General features: G+C 39.4%; 1 protein-coding gene across 2 annotated transcripts in view; it reads right to left on the bottom strand.

Annotated features, from left to right (window-relative positions):
• The window catches only part of HDAC9 (histone deacetylase 9), a 407,399-nt gene that overhangs the window by 20,573 nt on the left and 367,056 nt on the right, over positions 1-19,770 (bottom strand). For both annotated transcript variants that reach the window (XM_075827302.1, XM_075827303.1), the window contains one exon: positions 9,579-9,701. In XM_075827302.1, coding sequence (XP_075683417.1) covers positions 9,579-9,701 — 123 coding nt within the window. The remainder of the gene's footprint in view (positions 1-9,578; positions 9,702-19,770) is intronic.

The raw sequence follows: 19,770 nt of genomic DNA, 5'->3' as shown, positions 1-19,770 counted from the left end.
ATCATGCAATATATGGACGGGCTGGGCTGCCAGGGCAGACGCTACTTACTTAGTGGCTCTCCACTGTTGCTCATAGAGGGCTGGCCCATCTATGATGTCTATAGGCGTAAATAGGTGAATTAATAAATTGGTTGAAGCTACCTGTAACATATCTAAGTTCCATACTCTTGTCCCACCTGATTAATATGCATCTATGACTTTAGATGGGAAAGAATCTATGAAAGGCATTAGTATACTGTACGTAATGCTATAATTTCATATAAAAAAAAATAAACACTCCCATTATGTAATAAAAAAAATCAAAGTGTTATTTATTTAATAGGGCTGTGACCAGTTTCATGAATAAGGGCATTATGGATCATGGAAACACATATGGTTAAGGTACTTATTTCGTTTGGGGAGTAAATCAGATCTGGATCTCATCACCCATTAATTGCTGTCACCGGGAGTTTAAGGATGAAGAAGGACAGATATTTTCTTGCTTTCACTCCCTTATACCCGGTTTCAAAGCAAGTGATAATGAATCCATAGCGGTTATTTATTTTGGATGGGAAAACCGCATACATACAGTGGTATCACTCCCGGCTGACCTCTCCTGTTTTTATATGTTTTTAGCACAATGTACAATATTTTATATAGCTTGTCTAATAATGAGTTACTACTCTGCTATTCTGACTGGCAGATGGCGATAACTAGAAGTGATTCTGTATAAGGTTCTCTTTATTATAGCCATTTTTTACACATATCACCTCCTATGTCACTCTATGCAGACAACTGTTTACGGACCTTTTACATGATAACAAATATTATAATTTTTTTTTTTAACAGATATAGAGATAATATACTTATATATCCCGTGCCACGATTCCACTCTGCAGATGCTCTGAGCCGGGGGAAAAGTGGTCATGTGACTTGATCACAAGGATGGCATACAATTCTTGTGAATATTGACAGTGTAATCGTGAGAGGGGATATATAGGATTTTTTTTATATTATTATTTTTACTATGTGCCTGCAAAAAAAAAATAATAATAATAATAATTGCAGAAACCCTTTTAAATAAGGAAAGAAAAAGCATATGTTTTTTAATATGGGGCTTAAAATGTGCACTATAGTTATATCAGCAAACATATCAAATCTCAGATACAGTATAGACAGTCACAATAGTAAAACAAGTCGCATTATTATGGCCACATTATCAGTACATCTGTGGCAGTCTTAAAGGGGTTGTCCAGGGGGAAAACATTGATGACCGATCATTATGATAGGCCATTAATGTTTAATCAGCGGGGGACCAACCTCCAGGATACCAACTGAGCATCAGAATGAAGGGGCCGCTTCATTGTTTACACAGGCATAGCGCCTCATCTGTACATGTGGCTGTGGCATGTACTGCAGCTCAGTCCATTCCAGTGATCGCCAGGTGTCGGACTACCACCGATCAAACATTAATAGCCTTTAATCAGGAAAGGCAATCAATAGTTTGAATAATAAATGAGCCATAAATATCTTATAGGTGGGGTTCCACTTCTGAGACTTCCAGTTATCGGGAGAATGTGGGTTCCCTGCTCCCTTGTTCGGAACTTCAGAGAGGAAGAGTCAAGGTGGTCACGTATAAGTAAGGCTACCTCCACTGTAGTATAGTCCCTTAAACAACATAGGAAAGAGTCGCATATATCCGCAGCTACATCTCCATCTCATCTCTTCCTCTCTGTGAAGGGCCAAAGAGAAAGGAGTCCACAAAAATGGGAGTGTCAGAGATGGCGGGCTGAAGGTTGTGAACACTTGATCTAGAGGGATAGGAGATTTTTAGTTAAGATAATTTCCTATTTTGTATTTTAGATGCAAAAAAGTTGGTTGCGAAGATTGATATACCCTTTAGCCCCTTCCCGACCACCCCACGTATATTAATGGGCTGCAGCACGTTAATATATGTGTGTTCCTAACAGACCACACAGGTATTCCCTGCAGCCCGGCATCTCCCAGTACAGGCTGCTACTAGCAGCCTTAGTACTGGGGGAAAACATCGGGTCGGATCACAGCAATGATCCCCGCCGATTAACCCCTTAAATGTGGCGGTCAAGTACAGTACTCAAGAACAGTAGGTTCTCTTAAAGGTAAATCTACACTTTAAGGTCACTAAAATAATTATAAATCATAAATGTATTTTTTTTCAATAATGATTTGAATTTAAGCTCTTTATTCATTTGCATTCAGTAGAACAGGATCCCATGAAATCACTAAGCATATAGAGTGTCTAGAACTGATCACATTGACTGTTTTAGAGCGGTGGCTGGAAGACACTGTCCGTCTGTCCCCACTAATATGACAGACGCTATTAATAGGAGAACATAAAACACAATCCACATGTTTCATTTGATGTGTTGGCAATAGTTCACCAAGCTGTTTAGGATCTGATTACCACATCCCACATGAAAAGGTTTGTTTGGGGCATTTCTGTGAAAAGCAATGTGAATTAGAATACAAATACTCATGATGTGCAAGCCACAAATACTTTTTTTATTGTAATGGATTTTTTGCAACCCAGAAAAAATACATCAAAGAATGTGGAAATATACAGATGTGTTGAAAAAATAAAAAACTGCTAATTATTTAAAAAAAAGTTCTATGCATATACATAGATATATATATATATATATATAGATATATATATATATATATATATATATATATATATATCCAAAATGTGCTAACTATGTTCATTTTCCTTACAGAGATAGACATTTTTCTATTCAGCTTTGGCAGCGCGGTTTTTGCAAAAGTGACAACAGAACGTGAAGCCATATTAACCCATGATTATAGTTTGGGCACCCCCTTCCCCCGTTCAACTCATCTCAAGGGAAGTCATAATCCACAGACACCAATTTCAGACATTCTGTGGGGCATAAATCTGTTTGTATCAGGCAGAATGTTCATTATACAAAACATATAATAATTATTCCGGGACACCAATTTCAGTCTGTTCTACCCCGGCCCTTTCTACTTTTGTGCCTCTACTAAAAGTATCATCCATGCACAGATGAAGGTAAGGTAAAGTAAGGAGATAAATTTAAAGCTAAAATGAACGTCATATATTAACTTCATACATTACACAATGTGCACATACTAGTCATTGATATGTGAGGGAGAATTAGAGGATTAATTTTTGGGGTAAATATTATTTATTGATCAAACTACCTTTAAGTATAGCATGAAAAAATGAATTCATATCAGCTCCAATTTTAAATTATGTGTCCCGTAGGAATAAAAAAAACAAAAAAAAAACATTTTAAAGTAGACTTAGGGTATGTGCACACACACTAATTACGTCTGTAATTTACGGACGTATTTCGGCCGCAAGTTACGGACCGAACACAGTGCAGGGAGCCGGGCTCCTAGCATCATAGTTATGTACGACGCTAGGAGTCCCTGCCTCGCTGCCGGACAACTGTCCCGTACTGTAATCATGTTTTCAGTACGGGACAGTTGTCCTGCAGCGAGGCAGGGACTCCTAGCATCGTACATAAGTATGATGCTTGGAGCCCGGCTCCCTGCACTGTGTTCGGTCCGGTACTTGCGGCCGAAATATGTCCGTAAATTACGGACGTAATTAGTGTGTGTGCACATACCCTAAGAAACAGAGAAAAAAATTCAGCATAAAGTCCCAAAACACCCCTGGTCATGGAAGGGTTAATTCCAGCATCCATACCACTATATGGAATATATGTCTAGCCATGCTGTGATCACTCAGCCTAGATTTTCAGTGACGCAGTATTAAACGATGTTCTGTTTAAAACCTTGGGTGATAACCCTTATGGAAGCTAAGACATTGCTAGGTGGATGCAAGGAAATTCAAAACTGGTGAAATATTCACAAAAATGATCGATAGAAAAAAAAATTCTTGTCCTTTTTAGAGAATTAAAAAACTAACGATAATAATCTGGGCAATTTCCTGGAAGTGAATTATTTGTGGTGCGCTAAGTTTATATCTCTACGCACATTTTTCAATTGTTCAGTGAGAAAGGAATTTTAATGAGTATTTTGCAGCATCATAATTACACATCTGTGCTTTTTCCTCAAATCTATCAGTGCTGACAATCGAAAGGTTAAATGCTGGATGTGCGGTTCTGCCTGTGATATATTCTCTGTCCAGCCGCCTCCCTTTACAGATCTGTGGGTTTTACTCCCACCCTGCATGACCTGTCCCCTCCAGTCATTACTACCCTTCATCTTATTTACAATAAAAACATTATATATGAATAGATCTTATATTTTCGGAGTGGATGCTCATAAGACCTATTTTCCATATAGGAAAACATGGGCAATGATGGTGGGGCTGAGATTACATTGTATTGTAGCAAAAAAATATATATTTTTTTTAAAAAACAACACATGAGTGTAGTGCATTTTTTAGGTAGATTTTATTTTTTGACTTTTTTTCAAGAGGAAATGTTACTGCTTCTAAAAAAAATCCCAAGGTGCATTACCACTCGTAAAAACATTATATACAGACCATTGCCACTTTTTCACAACACAGGACGCTTTCCAAACCTTCTAGTTCATCATTTAGCTGCTGTATAATTTACTTCAGTGGTCAGGTGTGGAATTGCGGTTACTTCATGGGGCGGCACGACGTGGTTCTCCATAGACACAGAACATTTTTGGTACATTTTCCTATAAATGTTTCTTAAGGCTAAATTCAAACACTGACGTGCCCATAGACTTTAATGGTCAAACACAAATGTGTACCACTGGGTATACTTTTTTTTTTAGTGGGAGTCAATGGCAAACATATGCAAATGTATAGTCATATTTTAATATGTCAGGGAACGAACATAATTCCTGAACAGTGGGGCAGATTTATTATTAGTGTCTTACACTTAGCTTAAAACCAGACCTGGTAGGCAGAAGATGCACCATATTTATCACATTGGTGCACACTGTATGATAGATTTGGCGCACGTAGCTAGACATGTTAGATACTTTTCTGTTCCTTACGCCACCTCTCTTGGTTGGCTTACCTTAGGTCAATATTTTGCAGCACACTTTTTCACATTGTAAACCACACTCCATTTTCTAGACATTTCCAAAACTGTCTAGTGAGTAAAAAAAAGTGTCTAAAACGCATAAGAAATCTGGCTCAAGGGATATATGCCAGTTTTTTTAGCGCACATTGAGCCACATTTCTGACGCATTTAGCTTAGTAAGGCACTGCTCACACAGAAGTTTTTACCGGCTGAAAAATACTGCCTCAGAATTCCTTCAGGAAATTCCTTTAGAAAAATCCCACAGCGCTTGTTTCTTAAGCGTTTTTTCACAACGTATTTCAACCATGACCATTGCAGCTAATGCAAGGACCGCGGGCAAAAAACGCTGCGAAAAACGCTTTTTATGCCACCCATTGATTCAATGAGAGTCTAGAGTCAGAAGCCGCTGCAAGAAAGGACATGCCGATCTCTTTTCCCGCGAGTGGCCAAAAGCCCCTCGAGAAAAAAAAATGACTGCCTCCCATTGAAATCAATGGGGGGCGATTTCAGACGTTTTTTGGTGCTGATTCCAACGTGGTTTCTGCGCCAATATCAGCGCCAAAAAACTCTGTGTGAACTGACCTTAAATCTCCCCTCTTGCTTTTTGCTGCCCACATATATGGGGCATAACTATTACTAAACTCTACTGGTTTTACAATTAGGGTTATTAAAAGGTGTTGTATAACCATAAGAAGAAGATTAAAGTTCTGAATATACTTGCCATGTTAATTTCCACGCCAATCACATCTTGCAATAGTCACGTTACTTTAGACATCACGTCATCTTGGCAACTGCGATTGCCCACCACAATCACGTGACATGTCACCAAAATGGTCAACATGTTCACATGCATAGCAGTGAACAAAGCGGTTGTGAGTGAATGGGTAGAAATCAGTAGGATAAGTATATTCAAAGGTTCTTTCTTGAATCCCGCAGCACGTGTTTTAAGGGTGCGTGAGTAGGCTTCCACGCCAACGTATAAAAAATGGGAACTCAACACTCCCAGGTATTATGCAATAAGTGATATTTTATTTCACATATAGCAAAAGGTAGTAATCCAAAAGTAGGTTTAACGTTTCAGTCTATACATTCGACCTTCTTCAGACACGGATTACGTCCGTGGATAAGGATATGCGGCGCTTGCGACCTCGGTCGCTGTTAGGTAATGGCGCCATTGTTCTTTTATACGGCCATACAAAGCTTTTTATGAACCCAGAAAACCCCTTTAACCCCTTAATACCGAAGGTATTTTAAACGATCTATAACTTTTTTATTTTTGCGTCGACATAGCTATATAAGGACTTTTTTTTTGCGGGACAAGTTGTATTTTATAATAGCACCATTTTGGGGTACATATAATTTATTAACTAACTTTTTAATAACTTTTTTAGTGGGGTACTGGAATAAAAACAGACATTTCGTCATTTTTTTTTGCATCTTAATTTTACGCCGTTTACCATGTGGTATAAATAACATAATAACTTTATTCAGCGGGTCGTTACGATTGCGGCGATACCAAATTTATATGGATTTGTTTATGTTTTCCTACTTTTACACAGTAAAAACAAATTTTTTTCAAAATTATTTTCTTTTGTGTCGCCATATTTTAAGAGCCATAACTTTTTTATTTTTTGACCGATGCAGTTGTATGAGGGCTTTTGTTTTACGGGAGGACTTGTAGTTTTTATTGGTACCATTTTGGAGTAGATGCGATGGTTTGATCACTTTTTATCAAATTCTTTTGGAGGCAGGATGAACAGAAAACAGCAATTCAGGCGTTGCTTTTTATTTAATTTTTTACGGCGTTCACCGTGCGGGTTAAATAATGTCATTGTTTTATAGATGGGTTCGTTACGGACGCGGCGATACCAAATATGAGTAACTTGTTACTTTTTTTCATAATAAAGTATTTTGTAAGGGGAAAAAGTGGGGGGCTTTTATTTCTTTTTTACTTGGGCCATTTATTTATTTATTTCAAACTTTATTTAACTTTTTTTTCTTTTTTTTTAGTCCCACTGGGGGACTATACTGTGCAAACTTTTGATCGCTATTATAATACACTGCAATACTTCGGTATTGCAGTTTTGTATTTCCGGTCAGTGTAAAACTGACAGGCACCTGTTAGGTCATGCCTCTGGCATAGCCTAACAGGCAATTACTAAAGGCAAACCTTTGTTAGGCCCCCAGGCTACCATAGAACCTATCGGCACCCCGCGATGCACGCGAGGATGCCAGTGGTATGAGAGAGGGAGCCACCTCCCTCTAAAATCACTCAGATGCTGCGCTCGCTATTGAGCGCCGCATCTGAGGTGTTAAATATGATCGGAGACAACTGCTAGTGGACTCCGATCATTGCCCTGAAGCCCGAGGCTGTTACTAACAGCCCGGGCTTCAGCAGCACAACGCACGATGCGGGTAAAGTTCTTCTGAAGTGCCGACGTGAAAAGGTGGCGCTTCAGAAGAACTACCCTGAACAGCCGACGTAAAAATACTATATGCCGGTCGTTAAGGGGTTAATACACAAGGGTACTTGCTGCACACATTTAAGCATTGTTAAACAGGCAAAATGGACCTTGAGAAGCCGATTGTTTGTAGTAAGATGTAAAAAGATGATAGAGTTTAAACTTTTTATATTCTTGGTTTCAGCATGTTAGAAATCCATAACTTACTAAAATGTCAAGACTGTCCAGCATCATTTACAAAGTGAAAGGTTGAAATATAAATGTACAGTTTGCTTTTCTATACAGAGTATATAGATTTACACTCAGTGCTGCAAAGGGATTGATATAAGTGCCATAACTTAATATATCGTTTTGCAATAAGGTTGCACAGGGAATGCAGAAGTATTCACTTAACAGCAACAGAAAAGATTGAAAGGCCTTTGGCTAATAGAGAAAATAGGATTGAAAGATTACTGGCTGATGGAGTAGAAAGTGATTGAAAGATTTCTGGCTGCAAAAGTCCTGCGTCTAGTCAAAAGAAGCAGAAACGGCATGACATATCGAATATAAGATTACGAGATGTATTCCGAAAATAACATTTCAATGCAACACTGTTGCATGTGATAGAAAAAGGCATACAGGGAGGCAGTCACACCTTCGCTACCCATCTAGGGCATAAAGAGTCCAGTGCTTGTGTGCCCCCCCCCCTCATTCTTGTTGCATTCTTGTTGCATTCTTTGGAGTAAGGCATAACCCTCTAGCCGGTATTTTCCCATTGTTTGCAGTGCCCATGTTGAAGAAAATCCTTGATTTGGTTCACACAAAACAATGGGGCAACCTGATGGAGCTTTCATCACTTCTCCATGGACCCCATGGCAGCTACATAGATTACTGTACAAGAGAATTGAACTTAGATCATCATAGGGTTCTATCGAAATTTGGTTCAGTTGACCCGTGGGAAGTCTAGGTGTTGCGGCCATATTACAGACAATAAAATGAACTGGCATTATGACCTTCTGAAAGCAGCCTAAAGGTGCCCATACACTTTAGGCAATACTTGTCTTAACCCAATGATTTTGCCGGGATCGGCTAACAATCTTATGTATATGACAGCTGCCGTGGGAAAGAAGGAACGGGCCTGTTCGATTTAAATATGTCTGATTATTTGTTCCGATGGGGAGATATGCCACAGCCATAGGTGTCTGGCAGTGGTTTACTCCTTTCTCCCCATTGAAATAAGCATGCACGCATGGTTTTGGGAGAAATAGGTGTCATACGACAGTTGTGTCATGTGTATGGTCAACTTAAGAGTTGACATTATTTTCAAAATAAAAGAGAAGAGATCAAATGTGCTGTATATATTTGTACTTTAGACAGAAGGGTGACCTTGTTGAAATGTTAGTGTAATGCCCATGGCCGCGGGCCGTCAGGTTTACTCACCTCCTGACGGCCGCAGCCATGGATCAGTGAGCGCTGGCCCGCATTTCCTCCTCAGAAGACGCCAGCACTTACTTCTGCTTCACTCGGCCATGTTCCATAGGGTACGCGCGCACGCTCGTGCCCGCTCTTCAAGGGCCAGCGCGCGCACCTGAATTAAAGACCAAATTAGCCCATGAGCACCGTGGACTATAAGACGGGCCCTGCCCCTTCCTGCATTGCCTGAGCATTGTTGTCGGTACCTATGTTTGTCTCTGCAAATGGTCCCTTCAGTGTCTTCCTAGTCCCAGTGTTCCCGTTCCTGCTACCTGTAACCTGTATCCCGTGCTATCCTGGTCCAAGTGCCGTATAGAGTTGGAGTCGTGCTGCGCTGAGTACTACACCTGTCCTGTTACAACACGCCTAGTATCTGCCTGCTGCCAAAGTCCCACCCCAGCCTGTCTTGCTACTGTCTGAAGCTACCACAGGTACACCTATTTGAACTATAGACTTTGACCTGTGTCCTGTTGGCCAGCTGCCATATCGTTAAGGCGATATGGCCCAGTGGGTCCATGCACCCAACGTAACAGTTAGCTATGGTGGCAGCAGATAAAAATAATTTTGGCACGTGGGAAAATAACTTTTTTCACATCATTACAGCATGATCATTTACTTTATATTAGGTACTACTTACATTGATATGAGGAGCAGCAGGAGGAAGTCCCAGAGTGATGTTGGGTAATGAAGGAGATGTGTATAGGCTTAGAAGATTCATTGACTTTTCATGATGTAGAATAAGTTGGTGTGAGGTGAAATGCTATAATACAAACAATATTTTCAGTGCATTAATCTCATATAGCATAACTAGGTGTATAACAAAAAGTCTATGCAGAAGAAAATGAAATCTCCATCTGGATTTAAAGAGGCCCTGTCACCAGACTATAAGTGCCCTATCTCCTACATAATCTGATCAGCGCTGGAATGTAGAGAACAGCAGTGGTTTTTATTTTGAAAAACGATCATTTTTGAGCAAGTTATGAGCTAGTTTAGATTTAGTTTCTTAATGCCCAACAGGGCGTTTTTTTTTACTTTTGACCAAGTGGGTGTTGTAAAGAAGTGTATGAGGCTGACCAATCAGTGACCAATCAGTGACCAATCAGCATCATACACTTCTCATTGTTCCAGCCCAGCTTCTTTCACTGCACAATCTCACTGTGCTGTGGATCATGCTGGGCTGGAACAATGAGAAGTGTATGATGCTGATTGGTTACTGATTGGTCAGCCTTATACACTTCTTTACAACACCCACTTGGTCAAAAGTAAAAACACGCCCAGTTGGGCATTAAGAAACTAAATCTAAAATTGCTCATAACTTGCTCAAAAATGATTGTTTTTCAAAATAAAAACCACTGCTGTTCTCTACATTACAGCGCCGATCAGATTATGTAGGAGATAGGGCATTTATAATCTGGTGACAGAGCCTCTTTAAACACACCACAGATTCCCAAAGTGTATTTCCCCGATATATCTTATGGACTGTTTTGGAAATATCAAGTGAGTCATAGAGATCTGATTTGTGGACACAAAAGACAACAAGGTCTACTTAAAACAGAAGGTATTTAATCCTATCATGAATTTAAAAAAATCAAGTCAAATAATTGTTATTTAAGTACAAATGATTCCTTTATGTTCTTGTGGCCAATTATATATCCAGGAAGACTGGTATATAGAGCAGGTATGGCTTTTTATAACTACTAGCCATAGATGACTGTCACGAAGATTGCAAATATAGAAAAAAGGCAGGATGGCCCTATGCAATTGTACATCACTGTCTGTCAGTGACGCTGTCACATGGCTGTCCATCAAACATTAGCCTAGCCAGGTTAAAAGACATCACAAATGAACATGTGCTGTTAATGGGGGTCGGAACCCACCAATTGGACCTTGGTAGCATATCCTGGAGAAAGGTCATAACTGTTTTTGTAGACACAATCCCTTTTATGATTTATACATCACTGTGTAATAAGACTTGTTTTTTCGAGTAGTCCCTACTCTGGGGAGCTTACAATCTAATTTTCCTCTGGTGATCTTAATTTTGTTTGGTTAAAAGATGGAGCGGTGAATTCTAAAATGCAACCATATTACAGCTATGTGAAACCAGCCTTAGTCGCATATGAAGCACGCCAACTGCCTAAATACACTAGAATAAATAACAGCACCCAAAGGAAACTCAGGCTTACAAATACCACCCTGGTTAGGTTTTATTGCCGAAATGTAGCAATATGGCACAGTGTTTGTAATTTATCTTTTAGCTCCTGGAAATCAATTTAGTTCTGCCATGTAAGATACTTCCATATAGGTTTCACATGTGGTCTCACAATCTTCCTTGAATTACACGGTCTGCTTTAGCCTCTTTTCTAATTCTACATTACTCCATAATAAGACCCACATAGGCTCCATTAGAATTAGGAGCAATGGCATAATATTATCCCCAAGGGAGTCACATCAATGAAAAAGAATACCCTGTGTAACAGTATGACAACAGTGACTGCTTTCTTCCCAAACAGAAAGCATATGGGTCTGTGATAATAGACCACCTCCAAGAAAGATCCAGCACTCATAGGATTCACTAAGTAAATATAATAACTTGTCAAGCATGTAGAGGTTGGAAGGGCTGCTGGTTTTGTAATGGATAAATCTGGGATATCAATTAACTTGAGAAAATAAATTTTGCTAATGCGGAACTGTCAGTAAAAAGCAGAGCAACACCAAAATACAGGATGTTATTCAAAAATGTAACCTTCGTGGGCTAGTGTTTTTTGCAGATACAGCCTATAGCTGGTCTCAGGCAGTAATGGGCCAGAAGAGTTGGGGTGCGTAAATTTCTCTCTGACATTTGTGTGCACCCAAGGGTGGAATGATAAACAAGAAAAGGTTGCACAGTAGTAAAAGGTGTTAAATTACTGTATTTATAGTAAATCAAGGAACTAGTCATTCATTGTTACATGTCACTAAACAACCTCCCCACCAGGATGGATGATAGCTGTTAACCTTTTTATTAGTCTTAGGTGGCACATCGTTATAACTAGAATGTAAAAGGAAAAATAAAATACATCACGACTCCTAAAGGGAGCATTATTTTTTATGAACAGGCATAAGGGAAAATGCCTTGTTTGTCAACATCAAATTTATAGTGTTAAAAGGGTTATAAGAAGAGGTTTCCATATTGCAGATATTCTTCTGGGCATTGATACAAAGTAGTGTAAAAAAAATTAACATAGCTAAATTAAGCTGTTAAAAAAAAAAACAAAGAAAATTACAATAATATGTAAATCAGATATGTACAATTTGTTTTCTACACACTTTACAGGAGGTTCTGTACTCAAAGTGTATGTCCACCTCTTAATTTTTTTTTTATATTAACTGTTGTGTAAACACATGATTTTGCAATTGAATGATTTACTTGTGAGTGAGTGAGTTATAATCTGTATTATAGTCCAGAGCTGTATTCACAGTTCTGCTGACTGACATTGGAAACAGTTGAAAGTTGTGTTATCAGACACATCCCTATCACCTTAGTTGAGCTCCTAATATGTAGTTATACAGTTACCCTATAACCAACTTACGTTACTGTACAGTGCCTACATCTTCCAAAGTAAGCTCTATACAGACATTCAGGAATATTGGAAGATTTAAGCTCTGAAGTCTGCAAAATTGTAAATGCAGCTCTAAATTATAATACAGGCTGTAACTGCAATTAAAAGTAACTTCTAACTCATTCATTCTATACGTAAACCGTTCAAAGGTGAAGAAACAATTTAAATAAAATAGTGCACTATTAGCAGCAAGCCAAACAGCGTACATGTTTATAGTATATACCCTAACCGAACTCTGCTTCGTGAACCTATTTTGGAGGATTGGGTGGGAATTTATAAATATAAAAATCACATTAGATGCCAAATTTTGCACTTTTCTTCCACGGTCTTGCTGTAATCTCCAGTCCTGCTTAACTTACAGTATGTTCACACATGGCCTTTCCACCACAAATTTTTGGCCCATTTTTTTTGTTATTTTATCTTAAAATAGCAGGATAATAGTTTTCATTATTTTTACAAAAATCTGAAAAAACACGGAAAAAAAAAAAAGAAAAATTCTGCATCAGAAACAGAAGCAAAGACGCCACTTTTGAACATACGTTTAAGGTATTTATACATGTCCCGGTATTGGAATTAAAACACGAGCACCAATTGGTGATACAGCACGTCTACTGGCGCTCGTTAGCTCCAATCACAAGTAAAAACGCTCAGTAATGTATAGAGACGAACGATCATTAATACGATTGTTCATCCCCATGCATTTGCATCATGTTAGCAGCACATCACCCTCTTTACACACGGAGATGTCCATTTGTTTAACGCGTAAAAGATCTGATCTGCCGATGAGCGAGTGTTCGTTCGTTCGTTCGTTCGTTCGTTCGTTCGTTCGTTCGTTCATTGACTGATCATTGCTGTTTACAGACCGTTGCCCTATTGCCCGTTTATTGTCCCATGTAAAAAGACTTTTAGTGAAGCTGAAATTTTCCTAGTACTGCCCATATGGAATGATGTTGCACTATAGTGTCCACGGTTTTCACACACATTTTATCAATGTGAAATGAATAGGGAAGTACCATTGTACAAATGTGAGAGCAGAGGCAAGCTGTGGTTTAAAAAACATATCATGCATCAAGCATGTCCTAAAAAATACGGTTTTCAATTGCATTGTGAACAGGATTTAAAATCCAATTCACTACAGTAGATCTGGTTGATATGGTCAATCATCACTCAAAACATGGAAATTCAGGTGTGACGGCAATAAGTCACAATATCCCACTTTCCCATCTCTTAAGCTCTTAGGAAGCTAAGATATTGAAAGTTGTTTGCTGGGGTCCACACTCTGCAAAGCTGGGGCAAGCAATACTTAAAGAGGCTCTGTCACCAGATTCTCAAATCCCTATCTCCTATTGCATGTGATCGGCGCTGCAATGTAGATAACAGTAAAGTTTTGTTTTTTTTGAAAAACGTTCATTTTTGGGAAAGTTATGAGCTATTTTATATATATGCAAATGAGCTTTGAAATGGACAACTGGGCGTGTTTTTTTTCGTATATGTCCAACTGGGCGTGTATTGTGTTTTTAACTGGGCGTGTTTACTTGTTTTACTAACTGGGCGTTGTGAATAGAAGTGTATGATGCTGACGAATCAGTGACCAGTCAGCATCATGCACTCCTCTCCATTAATTTACATAGGAGCATCATGTTCTTACTAGAACGATGTGCAGCCACATACACAGACATTAACGTTAATCAAGTGTCCTGATAATGAATACACATGACCTCCAGCCTGGACGTCATGTGTATTCAGAATCCTGACACTTCTGAATCTTTTCTCTATCAGTGATTGATAGAGACAAGTGGCTGCCGATTAGTATAATATTTTTGTAATGTTTTTTCTGCCCGCCCGGGTTCGGTCCAAACGCGTTCGGCCGAACCCGGTGAAGTTCGGATTCGCTGCGAACCGAACTTTTCACGATGTTCGGACCGAAACCGTGTTTGGTTGTCCCGGTTCGCTCATCTCTAGTCAGCATCATACACTTTTATTCACAACGCCCAGTTAGTAAAACAAGTAAACATGCCCAGTTAAAAACACAATACACGCCCAGTTGGACATACGAAAGAAAACACGCCCAGTTGTCCATTTAACACCTCATTTGCATATATATAAAATAGCTCATAACTTGGCCAAAAATTAAAGTTTTTCAAGAAAAAAAACGTTACTGTTATCTACATTGCAGCGCCTATCACATGCAATAGGAGATAGGGATTTGAGAATCTGGTGACAGAGCCTCTTTAAAGGGAAGAATACCGCCATAATATACAATTTAATGGAACATCGTACAATTTTTATTCTCATTGGGAATTCATACACAGAAGCACAGTATTGGTCCTTCTATACACTATACAGGCCAATATTGGCCGTAAGAGCGAGCGCCGATCTTGTTGACTGCCGCTCGTTTGCTCCTATCACAAGGAGAAATTATGGGGACAAGCAATCATTACTACGATCGCTCGTCCCCATGCATTAGCATCATGTCGGCAGCACGTCTCCCTGTTTACACAGAGAGATGTGCTGCCGACAACGATAATATTTAAAGGGAACCTGTCACCAGCATTTCACCTATTAAACCAGCAATACCTGGTGGAAGTGGGTGAACAATCATTTTTATGTTACCTATAATTATCTTCTAAGTAGGCTCTGTACCTTTAGTATTCAGTATTTTAGTGTTCCAGCACCGTATGCAAATGAGCATAAAGGAGTCATGTCTTCGTTTGAAAAGAGCCATATCTTCATTCCTCAAGCCTTTCAGAGTTAACCCCGCCTCCTTACCTTTGATTGACAGCTCCTCACCTCCCCCCAGCACACACGATCTCCAGCGCTTGCGCATCGATGTTATTTTCTGGTGTGTGCACACAAAGGGACACCCTACCATAAAAGGCGCAAAATGTTTGCAGACCGTTATTTACGGTTGGAGTAGGAGTTTAGGCGAGGGGATAACGGCAATTCACTTTTGACAGCAGCGTCCAGTGAGGGGAGAGTAGAGTTCAATAGGTGAAATGCTGATGACTGGTTCCCTTTAATGCTGCATAAACAACGCGATCAGCCGATAAACGAGCATTTGCTAGTTCATCAGCTGATCATTGCCCTTCTTACAGGGCAATGATTGGGAATGAGCGCTCATTTGCACAATATTTGGCCCGTTTATAAGGGCCCTATGGGTATACAGAATTCTGTAGGCACAATATTACAGATCCATACCACACAAATCTGTAATAGTCATTTTCATAAGGCCTTAATATAAGAATTACAAGTGAGGCAGTTTGTCTTCTAAAATTAATGCAATCTTAACTAACAATAATAATAGTGAAAGTGGTGAAATATTTGGAAGTTTCTGTGCTACACAATGCTTTTTTTTTATTTACAGTGGCAATTTTTCAGAATTTTATGTTCTTGAAATACATTTTTATTGTATATATTTATACTGGGTTCCATTCTTTAAATATAAAATACAACTCAGCCTAGGATATTACTGTGTGTTTGAGTAGCTGGTATCAGCTAAGTTTGACTTCTGCCATCAGAAAACTTTTGTGGAAGGATCCAAACCACAGGAAGAATGCTATATAAAAAATAGACAAAAAAATCAGATCTTCATCATGCAAGGCAGAAAAATATTTGGCTTCCTGCTGGCAATGAAAACATAATGAATTTCACCCAAAGTAATGGAAAAATTCAAAACCACAATCTCTGAGGCATGTCAGCCTGACATTTAATAAATACATGGAGAGAAAGAATAGAATAGAATAATAATATAATATAGAATATTAATATCAAAGGTGACTATTATTGGATGTCCTACGTGACGGTGAGATCTACAAGACAGAACTATTGTGTACCTGGAGCAGTAAGACCATTACTGAACATTTACTTCCTAATTGACTAATTGTCTAGTAATGATGTCTTCATTCTTCCACCTCAATTTGACATCCCTGGTCCCTTATACAAAAGGGTTACAAGATAAAGCCACATGTTAGCTATCAGTGTAACATTATTTTCTCTTCTGGCGTCCACAGGGGGCTACTAATCAGTGGGCAGGGGTCAAACACCTGCCCCCAGGACCACAGTTCACAAACAATTAATTTATTATGAATGGGAAAGTTGGAAGTAGAAGTGTCTGAGGCTCTGGTTGTATGTCCTGCCGGTGACCTAAACCTTCTGCTGTACCAGCAATTTTATTTTTTACTGGAATCAAAGATGTCGTAGCAGCAACAAAATGATTGGAATTAGATTTATTCTGGAAGAGTAATAAAGTATTTGATCCGTCCTGCAGCAAAACTGCGTCTGAATTCCTTTAACGTGACTATCATTTGTTAATGATCATATAAATTGCAAAAATGAAGACTACTGAAATGCATTAAAGCCGTGCTTTCCCTTTACATCCAGTTAGAATTTGTCCTAGAAATGACTCACTGGCATTGGAAGACCAATATCATACCAAATAGAGTGTGAAGAACTCCATGTAAAATGCTTTTATAGTTTTCCCTATTGCATTTTCTTCCCCATGGAAATCACATCACTAAAGCCACCCATAAAAAACTGTTGTGAAGTCGGTATCATAAACCTGTAGGTATAGCATATTCCACTCTATGAGGCACAATATGCATTTAATAACTCCCTTAAGGAGCACTGCAGAATACCTGTGTGATATGGCATGCATTGGGACACGCCGTGTGCCTCTGTATCAAATCTGAGGCAGACCGGGTACAGTTTGGGCTCTTAGCAGTCTATGGCGCTGTATTACAGATCTATACAATACAGACCCATAATACACCAGTGAGCATGAGGCCTAAAAGGGAATTCCTTCATTTTTAGTTGCTAACTTTTCAGATCTGGCCACGTTGGGGAAATACATTATCTGAATAACCACTGCAACCCACCCAGTGTGAACCGAATTAGTCCTACACAGAGTAATCCGAGCACGGGATCCATTCTGTTTACTTACATCAGCCGTATGGTTGGATAAACCTGTCACCGAGGTCCAGCATTTTATTAATAAAAATTACTGGAATCACGGTCAGTAGATGAACACACAGCAGAGATCACCTACAGACCATATTTATGACAATGACTCAAAAAAGATGGTCTGTTTCTGTCAGCTTATTTTCAGGATCAATTTTGAGATACAGTGCACAGAAAAAGTGATGGTGGAAAGAAAATATTAAGGATGCAACCAAGATGGCAGTGCTTGTCTAAAGGGTACCAGCAGTTCACTGCAACCAGATGTTCTTCTGTAGTGATGTTAGTAACTCCAGATACAATGCTGTAAATTCTGGTATTGTCAAAATTCCTTCACGCATGGCGTTTTAGGTGGTGTTATTGCTGTCTTTTTTGTTCTTTTTTTTTTTAATAAAATGCTGCAGCTATATGTTAGTTTTAACCCTTTCACGACCAAGGACGAAAATGCACGTCCTGGTCGGCTGCTAGTTCCCGCACCAGGAAGTGCATTTTCGTCCGCATTTCAAACTGTCACTCTGTGTAAACACAGAGTGACAGACCCGCGCTGACAGCTGTCCTAGACAGCTGAGACATCAGTCTCGCCGGACAGCGGACCATCGCCGCTGCTTTCGGCAGTTAACCCCTTAAGTGCGGCGACGGATTGCCGTCGCCGCATTTAAGTGGTTTGAAGCACATCGGCAGCCCCCACGAAGTGATCGTGGGGGCTACCGATACTTGTCACGGCAATCGGAGGTCAGATAATGACCTCCGGGTTGCCATGTACGGAAGCCTCGGAGGAACAGCCTCCGGCCGTTCCTCCTCTGCTTCCTGTCAGTGTGACAGTCACGTCACAATGACAGTTAGAGTACATCACACTACGTGTGTAGTATAATGTACTCTAGCAGCGATCAAAGCTGCAAGACTAAGTGTCCCCTAGTGGGACAAGTAAAAAAAAGTAATAAAAATGTTTCAAAAAAAGTGTACAAATAAAAGTTCTAAGTTCTATAAACACTAAATGCTTTTTTTCCTATAATAAGACTTTTATTATAGAAAAAAAATGAACACGTTAAAAAAGTACACATATTTGGTATCACCGCGTTCGTAACGACCCCAACTATAACACTATAATGTTATTTTTCCCGCACGATGAACACCCCAAAAAAAATCAATAAAAAACGACGACAGAATCACAATTTTTTTGGTCACCACCGCTCCCTAAATAAAGAATAAAAAGTGATCAAAAAGTCGCATGTTCCCAAAAATAGTACCAATAAAAACTTCTATCTGTCCCGCAAAAAACAAGCCCTTACACAGCTTTTTTGACTAAAAAATTAAAAAATTATGGCTCTCAGAATATGGCGACACAGAAATTTTTTGGGTTTATAAATAAGTCATTTTATTGTGCAAACGCTAAAAAAAAGGAACAAACCTATGTACATATGGTATCACCGTAATCGTACCGACCCGCAGAATAAAGTAAAAATGTAATTTATAGCGTACGGTGAGCGCCGCAAAAAGAAAACCTAAAAAATGGTGTCAGAATTCCTGTTTTTTGCTCAGGAAATGAAAAAAATTTAACAAAAAGTGATAAAAAAAAAATCGCATGTACCCCAAAATGGTACCAATGAAAACTACAGATTGTCCCGCAACAAATAAGCCCTCACATGACTCCGGTGGTGAAAAAATAAAAAAGTTCTGGCTCTCAGAATATGGCGATGCAAAATGTTCCAAAAGCGGATAAGATCGGGCGCCATTTATCAGTGTGACACCAGTCATATATCTATGAATTATTATTTATTTACCCCATTATTATACCCTCTTATTATACCCTGATGTACCCCGCACAGATTACATATACCCTGATGTACCCCGCACAGATTACATATGCCCCCCCACATTATAAACTGAAATACCAGCGAAACCCAAAACAGAAACCTACCAAGCAAAATCTGCGCTCCAAAAGCAAAATGGCGTCCCTCCCTTCTGAGCCCTGCAGTGTGCCCAAGCAGCAGTTTGCGCCCACACATACGGTGTCGCCATACCCGAGAGAACCCGCTTAACGTTTTATGAGGTATTTGTCTTCTGTGGCACACACTGGGCACAACATATTATGCACTAAAATGGCATATCGGTGGAAAATTGCAATTTTCACTTTGAACCATCCGCAGTGCACTAACCCCTTTGCGCACTATGACTTAATTGCCCGTCATGGGGCGGCGGTTGATGTATGGAGCCGGCTCACGTTCTGAGCCCGCTCCATACACTTCGGGTGTCGGCTGTGTATTACAGCAGGCCCCC

The sequence above is a fragment of the Rhinoderma darwinii genome, chromosome 5 (assembly GCF_050947455.1).
Source record: "Rhinoderma darwinii isolate aRhiDar2 chromosome 5, aRhiDar2.hap1, whole genome shotgun sequence".
NCBI lineage: Eukaryota > Metazoa > Chordata > Amphibia > Anura > Rhinodermatidae > Rhinoderma > Rhinoderma darwinii.
This window is presented reverse-complemented; position numbering and strand designations above follow the sequence as displayed.